The 12,612-nt window shown below is 54.6% G+C and overlaps 1 protein-coding gene across 3 annotated transcripts in view; it reads right to left on the bottom strand.

Annotated features, from left to right (window-relative positions):
• Positions 1 to 11: 11 nt before the first annotated feature.
• The window catches only part of TMPRSS2 (transmembrane serine protease 2), a 43,785-nt gene continuing 31,184 nt past the window's right edge, over positions 12 to 12,612 (bottom strand). Inside the window, exons 8-14 of one of the 3 annotated variants that reach the window (XM_054468931.2) lie at positions 12,416 to 12,459; positions 9,049 to 9,220; positions 7,508 to 7,683; positions 6,346 to 6,441; positions 4,099 to 4,241; positions 3,428 to 3,580; positions 12 to 1,847 (exon numbers count right to left, since the gene is read on the bottom strand). In XM_054468931.2, coding sequence (XP_054324906.1) covers positions 1,836 to 1,847; positions 3,428 to 3,580; positions 4,099 to 4,241; positions 6,346 to 6,441; positions 7,508 to 7,683; positions 9,049 to 9,220; positions 12,416 to 12,459 — 796 coding nt within the window. In that variant the 3' untranslated portion in view covers positions 12 to 1,835. The remainder of the gene's footprint in view (positions 1,848 to 3,427; positions 3,581 to 4,098; positions 4,242 to 6,345; positions 6,442 to 7,507; positions 7,684 to 9,048; positions 9,221 to 12,415; positions 12,460 to 12,612) is intronic. The other 2 variants (XM_054468933.2, XM_063659629.1) reach the window with 2 other exon arrangements.

The raw sequence follows: 12,612 nt of genomic DNA on the forward strand, positions 1-12,612 counted from the left end.
TCTTTCTTTTGTAAATTGCAGTCTTGGGTATGTCTTTATTAGGAGTATGGAAACAGACTAATAGAATGATAATAAGGAGTCATCCATGGGACCTCTCCAACAGGACAGGCTGCAGGAACTGAGGGCACCAACCAGAGGAGCACCAAGTCTGGCCTTGCCTCACCTTTGGTCCCCTGACCAGCAGCCTCAACATCACCCCCTTACAAGGAAATGGAGGCTGGTCCTACTCACCAGGCAGAACTTCAAAGATGCAGTAATTACTTTGAAAAAAAATTGCATAATTTATTTGCATGATATTCATTCTCACAATTGAACTTTACAGTTTAAAAAAGACAAAAAAAGACAAACAATTGTTCACATAAATAAAAAGGGGTGATAAAGAAGGAAGACGTTTTCACCATTACAACACCTTTTAGGATGTGTCTTGGGGAGCAGGCACCTTACAGTGCCAACTGTTTCCAAGGTCCCTGGGAATGCTGCTCTCTACAGAGGCATGCGCACAGATGGATCCTGCAAATAGGATTGCATGACTTTCCATTTCAAGGTTAAGTCCTAGCAGTAGAATCATTCATTTCATTCTTGCAAACCAGCCTGCTTGGCTAGGAGGCAGAACCGTGGTAGAGCAGTGCTCATGGTTATGGCACTTGGCAATGCAAAAGGGACCCTTCCCCTGGTTGGAAACCCACAGCATTGGAAGGGACCACAGAGAGTCCAAAACAAAACACATCTTTCTCTTCTTCACTGCCGCCATGGGCACTTTCCTTCAGCACATTCATTTATAGAACGTTAAGTTAGGAGCCAGTCATTTTGTCAAAGTAGCTCAAATAGGCCACCACTCTTACTTGGCAAAGATGATACAGTTTCAAAGAGTTAAATGAAGATGGACTACTTGGAGACATCAAAAGCTAAGATTCCAGGAGCACTGAGGTAGCAATGTGTAGAAACATAACATGGAAACAGTGTACCTTAAACTGAGCATCCTTGATTTCCCCCATGGACCTCAATTTCCAGTGACTAGCAGGCCTGAAGAGGCCAACATGGTGCCAGACTTGGCGCCCTGCCAGGACCAAGGGGCATGTGCACTCTCCAGGGTGCTGGGAGCAAGGTCGGGGAGGATGAGGAGGAAGGCTGAGTCTCCCTCCCAGGAGTCCCACCTGATGTGCAGGTCACCAGGTGTGCTCAGGGCAACTTCCTTTGCAATTTCTTCCCTCGCACCAAGGGCACTGTCTATATTCTCACCCCATAAGAACAAAAATGTTTCTGTTCCCCTTACAAGTGACTACCACGTCACCACCCATGAAGGGCTGGTCCCTTTATTTCTGGCCACCATCCAGGGCTGCTAAGGCTCTAAGAACCAAGCAGCAAAAGCCCCTTGTAGGGAGCTAGGCTGGGGACACTACCAAGTAGCCCCAGAGGGCAGCCGCTGCAGGTGCCACCTGGCTGTCTCCCTTTCCATGTCTCTCCTTTTTCATCTCAAGCCGTCCAGCAGCTGAGAGGCGACAGCTCCATGCTCATCCAAAATTGGCCCCTGGAAAGGACTCAGAAGGAAGCTGTCAATGGGGCAGTCTCCACCCCTCTCCTCCACACTTGACCGCCAGTGCCCGCAACCAGCCGGCCATCACCCCTTGTGGATAAGGGGTTAGGGAGAGCAGGCTGGGCAGGGCAGCCACTGCAGCCTGCACAGAACGGCAGAGAGTGCCAAAGCCAGACAAGTTCACTGTTTAATAAAAGGAAGTGACCTCTGAATCATCTCTAAGAGTAAATCATGCACGGGGAAGCAAAACCAGCCCCTTTGTTTTCTTGTAGAACGACGTCAAGGACAAAGACCATGTGGATTAGCCATCTGCCTGTTCAAATAGGAAGAAAAATAAGTGTGTTATTTTCTGAAGACAAAGGTGGAAAATAGTTTTTTCCTCTAGGTTCGCATGAAGCACTTAGAAACCAAATAAGCAAGCTTAATAGCACAAAGGGATCATTTTTCTCTCCAACGTGTTGGTCAGAGTCAGGCTGAGCATGGCGGGGCAGGAGCTCCAGGAGGAGCGGGCAGCGGATGTGGAGGCCGGCACGAGGGGCATCTCTTCACCAGAGTCTGGGCCTCTCCCGGCTGCTCTCCTGCCACACAACCCTTCCCTCCCTGCACAGCCACGAGGACCCACCTGCAGCCGCCAAACACACCCGGCTCATTTGCTAGCTCCATCCTGGCGCGAGTCCGCCCCTCAGCCTGGCTGACCGTCCCAGCCCTGCCAGCTTCCCTCCTGCCCTGCCTCCTCCTCCTGGGGTCATCTGTTTCCAGCACTGGGCCCTGTGCCAGGCAAGGCCCAGCTGGGCCCCATGGTCATGGGAAGGCCCTGAGTCCTGCGTGTCATTTGAAGGAGACACAGGTCGGGCCTTAGCAGGAAAGGCCCCCTGGTTCTGCTCCTCCTTCAACAGACTGGGCATCTGGGATACTTGAGAGAAGACAGAATACAGTGCTTTCTTCTGCTAGTAGCCCAGCCCCAGAAAGCATAGAAATCTGAGAAAACTATAGGTCTGAGGTCCTGGAGATGAGAAGATCTGGTTCTCTCCCCCTATCCGGACAATGCCCAAAGCCAGGGCTCTGCTAAGCAGAGATGTCCACGAGGCTCACAGGGAACCCCTGAGACCTTCCCTCGTGCTTGAGTCTGGGGCATCAGAGGACCCTGGCTGCTCCTGCACTTCCTAACCTTGGGGGCTGCCCAGGGGCCACTCGATAGCCCCAGAAAAGGATGGGCACAGTCGGCTCTTCCGTCTGCTCTCTATGAATCAAAAGTTTCATGTGAGGCTGGGCACGGTGGTTCAGGCTTGTAATCCCAGCACTTTGGGAGGCTAAGGTGGGTGGATAACCTGAGGTCAGGGCTTCGAGACAAGCCTGGCCAACATAGAGAAACCCCATCTCTACTAAAAATACAAAAAGTAGCTGGGTGTGGTGGCACGTGCCTGTAATCCCAGCTACTTGGGAGGCTGAGGCAGGAGAATCGCTTGAACCCAGGAGGCAAAGGTTGCAGTGAGTCGAGATCATGCCACTGCACTCCAGCCTGGGCGACAGAGTGAGACTCCATCTCGAAAAAAAAAAAGTTTGATGTGAGGTGGCTTGGGTGGAACAGCTGAGTCAGCTGAGCCAGAACTAAGTGTGGTAGGCAGAGCACCAAGGAATTTCACACAAGCCGAGCCCCAGCGCTTTTCATCCAAGCACCAGGGGAAATATGCAAGTGAAGCCAGTGAGAGGCAATGGGCAATGGGCAATGGGTGGACACCGAGGGGATGGGGCTGTGGCTGGAGGAAGCAGGGTTTGCTTCATGCTGACCAGTGGTCAGCAGTCAGCTTCCAGCAGCAGGACCACGCCTAACAGATGTCTGGCTTTGGCTCGAGGAATCGGAGAAGACAGTCAGAAGGAGGACAGGATAGTTACCCTCATTTGTCGATAAATCCAGTCCGTGAATACCGTCACATTCCCGTACACTCCTGGTCTGTAAGCTTTGGCACAGCCAGAACCCCAGCTTGTATCCCCGATCAGCCACCAGACATTGTCCTTCCAAGTGACCAGAGGCCCTCCACTGTCACCCTGTGGGACACAGCAAGGTACAGAGAGCAGAAAATCAAGTCACAATCTGCAGCACACCACTGACCAGGCCTAGAAGAGGTGGGGCGGGATGGGGGGGGGTGTCGCAGTGTGAGTTACAAGTGACTGTGTGGGCTTCGAATCTCCACCATCAAGGGGTGATGGTAACAGAGATGTAACCCCCAAAGAGACAGCCCCCATCCTGAATTTTAATCTGTTCAAGCTAATAGTTACTAAATAAATTGCCGTTCATAATTTAAAATAGTCTAAATACTTGTTTCTGTTCCACTGGCACTTTTACCAAATACCAGTTTTTCAGAGGGCGTGTGTGATTTGTTGATTGTACTTGCTTCTGCCACCAGAAGCGTCCGCACTGTTTGTGGCCATCACTTCCCATGACTGTCCCGAGCTGGCTCCGTGTCACTGAGGAGGCTCTGCTGACCCCAAGAATGCCCTCTCTCTCATGGGGGGTTCAGTAGGATCTGGTAAGGGTCAAAGGTAGAATAAAAATGTTGAATTACCTGGCAAGAATCGACGGTCCCCTGCAGGAAGCCGGCACAGATCATGGCTGGTGTGATCAGGTTGTCATAGACATATCTGCTGTTGCATCTCTGTGTCTCAATGAGAGGCACCATGGCCTCGTTCAGCACATCTGAGGTCTTCCCTAAGGACAGGGAGACTTGTTGAGCTCCCAGTGTTGCCAGCAGCTCTTGCAGGGAGAGCACACTTCCCTCCCTGAGACCTCCACACACACTACACAGATGGTCACTGCCCTCTTCTCCAGCCCTGCCCCTGTCAGCTCATCCCAGAAGCAAGCCCTCTCCTGGGAAACCTGGATTCTCCTTATAACTGGCAGTGCCTGTGCTGAATGCAGCTCTGGAGTTCAGCTTCAGGGAAAGAACTTCCCAGCTCTGAAACTATAGGGCTCTATCAGTGCCGTGGAATCCACCTCTTATTCACCCAACGGCTTGGTTCTGCTGAACCAATTTCCCACTCCTCACTGAACACTACCCAGGACACACAGGCTCTTGTTTCCCCTCTGGCGTGCACACACTCTTCTGGAGCACACGTGACCCTCCCTAGGCCGCCTGCTTCTCGGCTCCCCTGCACATTAGAGCTTCTCAAGACACGGCCTGCACTTGCCACCTCTGCGTTTCCCACTCTCGCTTTGCTGCCTCCCCTCGGGTGTCTTCTGGGCACCGTGGGCTTAACGTGCAAAACCAGAACCCTCCATCACACCTTCTCCCACCCCAAATTCTCACCAACCAATATTTCTTGGCTTGAAAAATGGCACCACCCGCCACCTGGGGGCTTCAGCCGCAGAGTGGAAAGCCATCGTCCCTGACTTCTCACTCTCTCTCCCACAGACATGCAACCCATCAGTAAGTCTGGTGGCTCTAGCCCAAATGTACCCTCATCTCTCCACATCCACACCCGCACTCTGTTATGAGCTGCCTTCCTGTCTCAGGGAACCACAGCAATGGACTTGTCACCATCATCCTCGTCTCCATCCATTCATCCCCACTCCCCACACAGCCGCCAGATCATGGCACTCTCCGGCTCACGATCTCCCTACCTCAAGCAGACGAGAAGCTGGTGTCTTCACCATAACCCACAAGGACCTATGCAATCTGGCCCCAGCCCACCTCCTTGGCCCCTTGACCACACCTTAAGGAACATGCACTAGCCTTTTTGATGTGTACACATTTCTGCCATTTGAGTCTCAGCTCAAATGCCACCTCTTCCGAGAAGCCTTTCCTGACCACCCCTTCAAAGTAGCCGGGACCTTGCGATCCCCACCCTCAGATATTTGGAAGTACCTCACTCAGTTTTTTGTCTCCCATCTGTCTGACCACACCTGCCCCGCCCCCACCACCCACATCCACAAGAGAGGTAAAGCTCCTGACAGCAGAGACGTTTGTCTTACTCTGTTCACTTCTGCATTCCCGGCACCTGAGTAGCACCCAGCCTGATATAGGTGAAGGTGCGCACAAGTATTTGTCGATATTCCCTTCATCTTGGATTCCATGAGGTCTTTTGCCCAGCCTGTAGCTCCACTGTAGTAAGTTTCTGCTGATGAGGAGCCAGGATGCCCTCCACTACCTTCCCTGACACTCCCCACAAATCACCCAACCTTTGTACTTTTCGCCTTGTTTGAAAGGATTTGTTGTCTGTATGGCCTAGTTGCTTTTGAGAAGGATATAAACAATATGTAAAATGAACCTTTGTGCCTGCCACTAAGCACTTCCAACCCTCCATAAAAATGAAGCAGCCAGGCTCCCTTCATTTGAAAGACTGTCAGAGAGAAATGCAGATTGCAACTGAAGGGGGCGGAGAGAGCCTCTCTCTGGTTATCAGGGCAGAGGACAGGCTTAGATGTGGCCACCACGGGTCTAGGATGCCCGTCCTCACCAAGTCCCCGGTCACTCAGCCATGCAGGCCTTGGTGGGATCTCCAGGGCAGCTCTAAACTCACAATGAGTGCAACACAGGAGATCCTGCACCTCTAAACTCGTATGGCCCAGATACTTCAAAAGCCATTCCACATGCTGCTCTGTGTGGTTGTAATAAAAACACGGTGTATTAGGTAGGCTGGGCAGGATTTCTCCTATTTAGCAGATGGAGAAACTGAGCCACAAGGACTGGGGGAATCAACTAAAGTCATCCAATCATTGAGTAGTAGAACTGGGATTAAAACCTGGACCTCCCACTTCCGAACCCAATGCTCCATCTGTGGGCCCTGCAGTCCTGTGTGCCCAGGAGCCTCACCTTTCTCCTCGGTGGCCCCCCACCCGGAAATCCAGCAGGGCTGTTCTGGCTCCAGCATCATGCCTGGGTTGGGCAGACACACTGGTTTCACTAAGTCTGTTTCAAGAAGAGAAAACACAGTGAGCCAGGCTGGTATCACCTAAGGCCTCGGGCTATGTCTCCACCTGGCCTTCCCACACGCAGGCCGCTGGGCCTGGCACCCCGGCCACCGTGCCCAGAGGACCCTGCAACCCAACAAGTCCCACATTCTCATTTTCTCCCCCTGCCAGACCCCTCCTTCTGGCAGGCAAGAAGTTATGCTACTTATAGGTAGAATTATTTGCTAGCTCTGCTTATAAGAGGAATTATTTGCTAGCTCTGCTTCTAAAATTACATATCTCCAGGTGACCAAGATGGGAAAGACACACAGGAGGCACAGCCAAAAAGCCGATTGAGTCAGCTTTCGCCCAAGAGGCACCACGCCGTTGCTCATGCATTCGCTCTTCTATATGTGAACCATTTCCCAATGTGAATACAGACATGCTGTAGGGAGGGCTGAGGTTTTGCTTCTTCTGTATCCACATGGGGCTAGAACATTCCAGACCCTTGGATGGACCAGAGTGGGACCGAATAAGAGGCTAAGAGAAAGCATGTTTGTCCTGAATTAAGCAACTTGGTTTTAGAATGTATCTTTAAAAATCAAGGATCTTTACACGTTTTAGGCCAGTAGTTCTCAACTGGAAGTGACTTTGCCTCAAAGCGGATGTTTGGCAATGTCAGCAGACAACATTGGTTGTCACAGCTTGGTAGCTACTGGCCTCCAGTGAGTAGAGGCTGGGGACGCTGCTAAACATTCTACAAGGCACAAGAGAGCCCTACAACAGAGAACCGCCCCAGATGTCAAGAGTGCTGCAGTGGGAAAGCCCTGTTCTAGCCTTTTCCATGCCTGGCTTCAATCACCACCACTCAGTACAGTACAGAAGAGACGTGGTGGCTGCTGCCTCCTCCAAAATGCGGCAGGTGCTCTTAGCCTCTGTGAGCCTCTCCCATTGGCCACCAGCTGCACGCTACCCTTGCTCAACGCAAATTCCTCCCTTCCATTTGGCATAGCACAAGTGTCATTTCCAATCAACATCTCTTTAAGATTCTGCCAACTTGCTTGCCAAGCCTGAGCCACACGTACCATTGAAAGTCAGAGGCGTCTGCAGCTTCATCAGCGCAATGTCATTGTTCTTGGTCTTGGAGTCATAATTTGGATGAGAAATCACTTTTTCTACTCGGTGTCCACTTTCATAGAACATGAAAGATTGTCTCAAAATCCCCGCAAATGCCGTCCAATGCCATGGATTGTTAAGAGGTCTGGGAGAGAAGAAGGACTCAGTATCTCAGAGCCATAAACACAGAGCTCTCGGTGGATGAACTTCCAATATCAGAAGCTGGAGGCAAGACACCCAGAGGCGGGATGGTTCACCAAAAACCACACAGGGAGATAGTGGAAGAGGGGCTCAGCCTCCCCTTCTCCCCCACGTTCCCCTCCTCCCCCACGTTCCCCTCACCCAGACTCCCTGCCTCAGCTCCTCACATGGTCCCTCTTTCTGGCTCTTGCATCACCTTCAAGGAATCTGCAGCACCCACAATGGGCCGATATCCCTCCCTGAGGTTTAAAGGCCATTTCTAGCAGGACTGGTCCTTATTTTCCTTTGTACGCCAAAGCATTTCCTGGCACAGGGTAGGTGCTTAATAAATGGATACTGATGAACAGACTTGAAGTCCAATATCAATCAAACCATTTCCTTTATCCAGGAGTTTCCCTCTTATGAGAATCCCAGCTCCTAGTGGGCCCAGAGCACCCGGGGGTGTGAAGAGGGGGAGAGAAGGGAGCACCCTTGGGTAACAGCCCTTGAGAGAAACCCAGTTCCTAGAGGGCCCAGAGTACCTGGGGGTGTGAAGAGGGGGAGAGAAGGGAGCACCGTTGGGTAACAGCCCTTGCTTCCTTGACCTTCATAACAACCCGAGAGGAGAAGGGCATGCTCATCTTATAGTTGTACACGCCATGGATCAGAGACGTTGTGTGAATCGTCTAAGGGCACGCAGCCAGAGAGGGCTGGGCCAAGAGTCAAACCCAGTTCAGCCTCTCTCTAAGGCAGAAAAATACATCTGCCAAGTGAGGCCTCCTCCAAAGCAGCATGTGACCAAAAGCACTATGTGTTTAAGGAAAAGGGGAGGGGGTGGTAGCTTCCATAAATGCTAACACTGTCACAGCTAGCCTCACCCCTACCTAACCCTCTGCATAAGCAATGCTGTGGCCAAGAACACTTAACCCCAGGGGCCTTCCAGCAGGGCAGCCTGAAGCCTGTCTGAGTGTGCCCTCTCCTGGGACTAGCGTCCCGGAGACAGGATACCTCAGGGGGCGGGGGCTTTGCTTAAGGGCAGGACAGAGCTCAGAGGACAGTGGCTGGAAGGAACGCTGGTCATGGCGACATCGTGGAGAATGTTCCACCTGCACCCTGTGCCCCGCGTGCAGGGGACACTCAGTGTATACAGCCATGCGCCGCCTGGCATGAGCGCACTTGGTGCCTCATAACCCTAGGAAGCAGGTGCAATACTCTCCCCATTTAAACACAAGGACGCCGGGGCTGCAAGGGTTGAGACCCTGGTCAAGGTCACAGGGTGGCTGTAGGCCAGCCTGGAGCCCCCACCCGGCCCGCCCCGCCCCTGGCATACTTTTCCACGCAGTGGGCGGCTGTCACGATCCACTCGCGGGTGATGATGGAGCCTCCGCACACGTGGACGTTCTGGACGTGCAGGCTGACTTGCCAGGGCCAGGCCCCCGGGAGCGCACTCTGGCCACCCACGATCCTGCTCTGGCGTCTTGAGTTCAAGTTGACCCCGCAGGCTGAGGACGACAAACAGGCCAGTGGGGTGAGACCAGCAGAAGCCGTCCAGCTACCCAGCTGCAAGGGTCTCCCAGGCTGCAAGGACAGGGTGGGGCACCACTGCCAGGGATAGACTCCGGAGGCTCCTGGGGGTTTCCTCTTGCTTGGGGGAGGGAGGATGCCCCTCCAGCCCACCCAGACCCAGGATGGACCACTTCCATGAACACTCCTGTGATCCCATGGGGTCTCCCGGGACCCAGGTGGGGGTGTTCTGGATAACGAGGCCCTGGGGACTCCTTGAGTCTTGGAGGGACTGACACCACTCAGGGACCCCAGATTCTCACACAAAGAAAAGGAAGATGGGAGGCGCAGGGCTGGAAGTGAGTGAGGGGGTGAGGAGACGAGGAGGTGAGTGAGAGGGTGAAGGGGTGAGTGAGTGAGGGGGTGACTGAGTGAGGAGGTGAGTGAGGAGGTGAGGGGGTGAGTGGGTAATTGAAAAGATGAGGGAGTAATTGAGGGGGTGAGGGGGTAATTGAGGGGGTGAAGGGATAAGTGAGGAGGTGAGGGGGTGAGTGAGGAGGTGAGAGGGGTGAGTGAGGGGTGAGGGGGTGAGTTGGGGGTGAGGAGGTAAGTGAGGGAGTAAGGGGGTGAGTGAGGGGGTGATTGACGAAGTGAGGGGGTAAGTGAGGGGATGAGCGAGGAAGTGAAAGGGTGAGTGAGGGGGTGAGGAGGTGAGTGAGGAGGTGAGGGCGTGAGTGAGGAGGTGAGGGGGTGAGTGAGGAGGTGAAGGCGTGAGTGAGGAGGTGAGGGGGTGAGTGAGGAGGTGAGGGGGTGAGTGAGGAGGTGAGGGGGTGAGTGAGGAGGTGAGGGGGTGAGTGAGGAGGTGAGGGGGTGAGTGAGGAGGTGAGGGGGTGAGTGAGGAGGTGAGGGCGTGAGTGAGGAGGTGAGGGGGTGAGTGAGGAGGTGAGGGGGTGAGTGAGGAGGTGAGGGGGTGAGTGAGGAGGTGAGGGGGTGAGTGAGGAGGTGAGGGGGTGAGTGAGGAGGTGAGGGGGTGAGTGAGGAGGCAAAGGGTTGAGTGACAAGGCGAAGGGGTGAGTGAGGGGGTGAAGGGGTGAGTGAGGAGGTGAGTAGGTGAGTGAGGGGGTGAGGGGTGAGTGAGGGGGTGAGGGGGTGAGTGAGGAGTGAGGAGGTGAGTGAGGGGTTGGGTGAGGGGTGGGTGAGGTGGTGGGTGAGGGGGTGAAAGCGTGAGTGAGGGGGTAAGTGAGGGGATGAGGGAGTGATTTAGAGGGTGAAGGGGTGAGCGAGGGGGTGAAGGGATGACTGAGGGGGTGAAGGGGTGAGTGAGGGGGTGAGTGAGGGGTGAAGGGGTGAGTGAGGGTGTGAGTGAGGGGTTGAGGGTGTGAGGGGGTGAGTGAGGAGGTGAAGGTGTGAGTGAGGGGGTGAAGGGGTGAGTGAGGGACTGAGGGATGAGTGAGGGAGTGAGGGGTTGAGTGAGGAGGTGAGAGGGTGAATGAGGGGGTGAAGGGGTGAGTGAGGGGGTGTGGGGGTGAGTGGGGGGTGAGGGAGTGAGTGGAGGTAAGTGGGTGGGTGAGGGGGTAAAGGGGTGAGTGAGGGGGTGAGAGGGTGAGTGAGGGGGTGAGGGATGAGTGAGGGGGTGAGGGGTTGAGTGAGGAGGTGAGCAGGTGGGTGAGGGGATGAAGGGGTGAGTGAGGGGGTGAAGGGCTGAGTGAGGGGGTGAGTGAGGGGTTGAGGGGGTGAGGAGGTGAAGGTGTGAGTGAGGGGGTGAGGGGGTGAGTGAGGAGGTGAAGGTGTGAGCGAGGGGGTGAGGGGGTGAGGAGGTGAAGGTGTGAGTGAGGGGGTGAGGGGGTGAGTGAGGAGGTGAAGGTGTGAGCGAGGGGGTGAGGGGGTGAGTGAGGGGTTGAGGGGGTGAGGGGGTGAAGAGGTGAAGGTGTGAGTGAGGGGGTGAGGGGGTGAGTGAGGAGGTGAAGGGGTGAGTGAGGGGGTGAGGGGGTGAGTGAGGGAGTGAGGGATGAGTGAGGGGGTGAGGGGTTGAGTGAGGAGGTGAGCAGGTGGGTGAGGGGATGAAGGGGTGAGTGAGGGGGTGCGGGGCTGAGTGAGGGGGTGAGGGGTGAATGAGGGGTTGAGTAGGGGGTGAGTGAGGAGGTGAGGTGGTGAGTGAGGGGGTGAAGGGTGAGTGAGGGGGTGAGGAGGTGAGTGAGGAGGTGACGGGGTGGGGTGAGGGAGGGATGAGGGGGTGAGTGAGGAGGTGAGGAGGTGAGTGAGGAGGTGACTGAGGGTTGAGGGAGTGAGGGGGTGAGTGAGGGGCTAGGGGATCGGGGGTGAGTGAGGGGGTGAGGGGGTGAGCAGTGAATGAGAGGTTGAGGGGGTGAGTAGGGAGTGAGTGAGAGGGTGAGGGGTGAGCGAGGCCTTCTGCCTTCTCCACCAGGAGGTGAGTGCATGGGCAGAGGGCAGGGTGGGTGCCACGCGCCCTTGGGGCTATGCTGGACCCCCACTCAGGACCCAAAGAAGACCTGAGCCAGCCCTGCCGGGATGTGACTGTGTCAGCGCCTTCCACCTCTTCAAATGAAAAGCTGAGCTCAGGACCACGGCCCCACGACAGCACTGGGCCATCCCGGAGGAGAGGGACGGTGGTTTCCACATTTGCAAACAGTTTGGAAACTGTAAGCACTCCAAACACAGAGATGGGGACACCCAAGTCTAAGCCACCGTCCAAAATTCAGGAGAGAAGAGGCAAGAGCGCTGTTGTTCTCCGGGTTTGTCCCTCCTTCCGGGTCCCACTGGCTGATAAGCGCCTGGTGGCCACACCGTGGCGCTGGACCACAGCCCTGCAGATGCTCCTGGTCCACGTTGGGTGGCTGCCAGGGCTCACTAACGCCACCCCCCTTTGCTTTCTGGAGAAAGAGACCTGCCGGACCTCCAGCTCATGGGTGGCATAAAGCGTAGGGCTTTGTCAGCTTCCTGAGCATGCCTGATCTCAGGGGGTATCCCTTGGACCCAAGGCTGAAGGTGTCTACAGGCCTTGGAAATCTAAACCAGGAGCTCCTTGGAAAGAGCAAGATGCCGCTGGGCACATCCCAACCCGTGACTCCACCTTCTTCCTTCCCACGCCCCCAGAGACACAGGGAGTACTGTTCTGAAAGTAGAGAGCTTTTCCTAGTTAGAAGTATCAAAAGGGGGACTCTAGATGAACTTACCTATACAGCGTAAAGAAACCACTGCTTTTGAAGAACAGGCATCACTACAAAAAGAACAGGGGAAATTCTCGTCACGATAGTGAGGAGTCACCTGCCTCTCACATGCTTAGAAATCAGTCATTTCTTCCGATGTTCCCTCTCCTGTCTTCTGAGACATAGAAGGGTCTGCTACTTACAACTCCAATAAGGTAAGTAAA

This window comes from Pongo pygmaeus, chromosome 22 (genome assembly GCF_028885625.2).
Source record: "Pongo pygmaeus isolate AG05252 chromosome 22, NHGRI_mPonPyg2-v2.0_pri, whole genome shotgun sequence".
In the NCBI taxonomy this organism is placed as follows: Eukaryota; Metazoa; Chordata; class Mammalia; order Primates; family Hominidae; genus Pongo; species Pongo pygmaeus.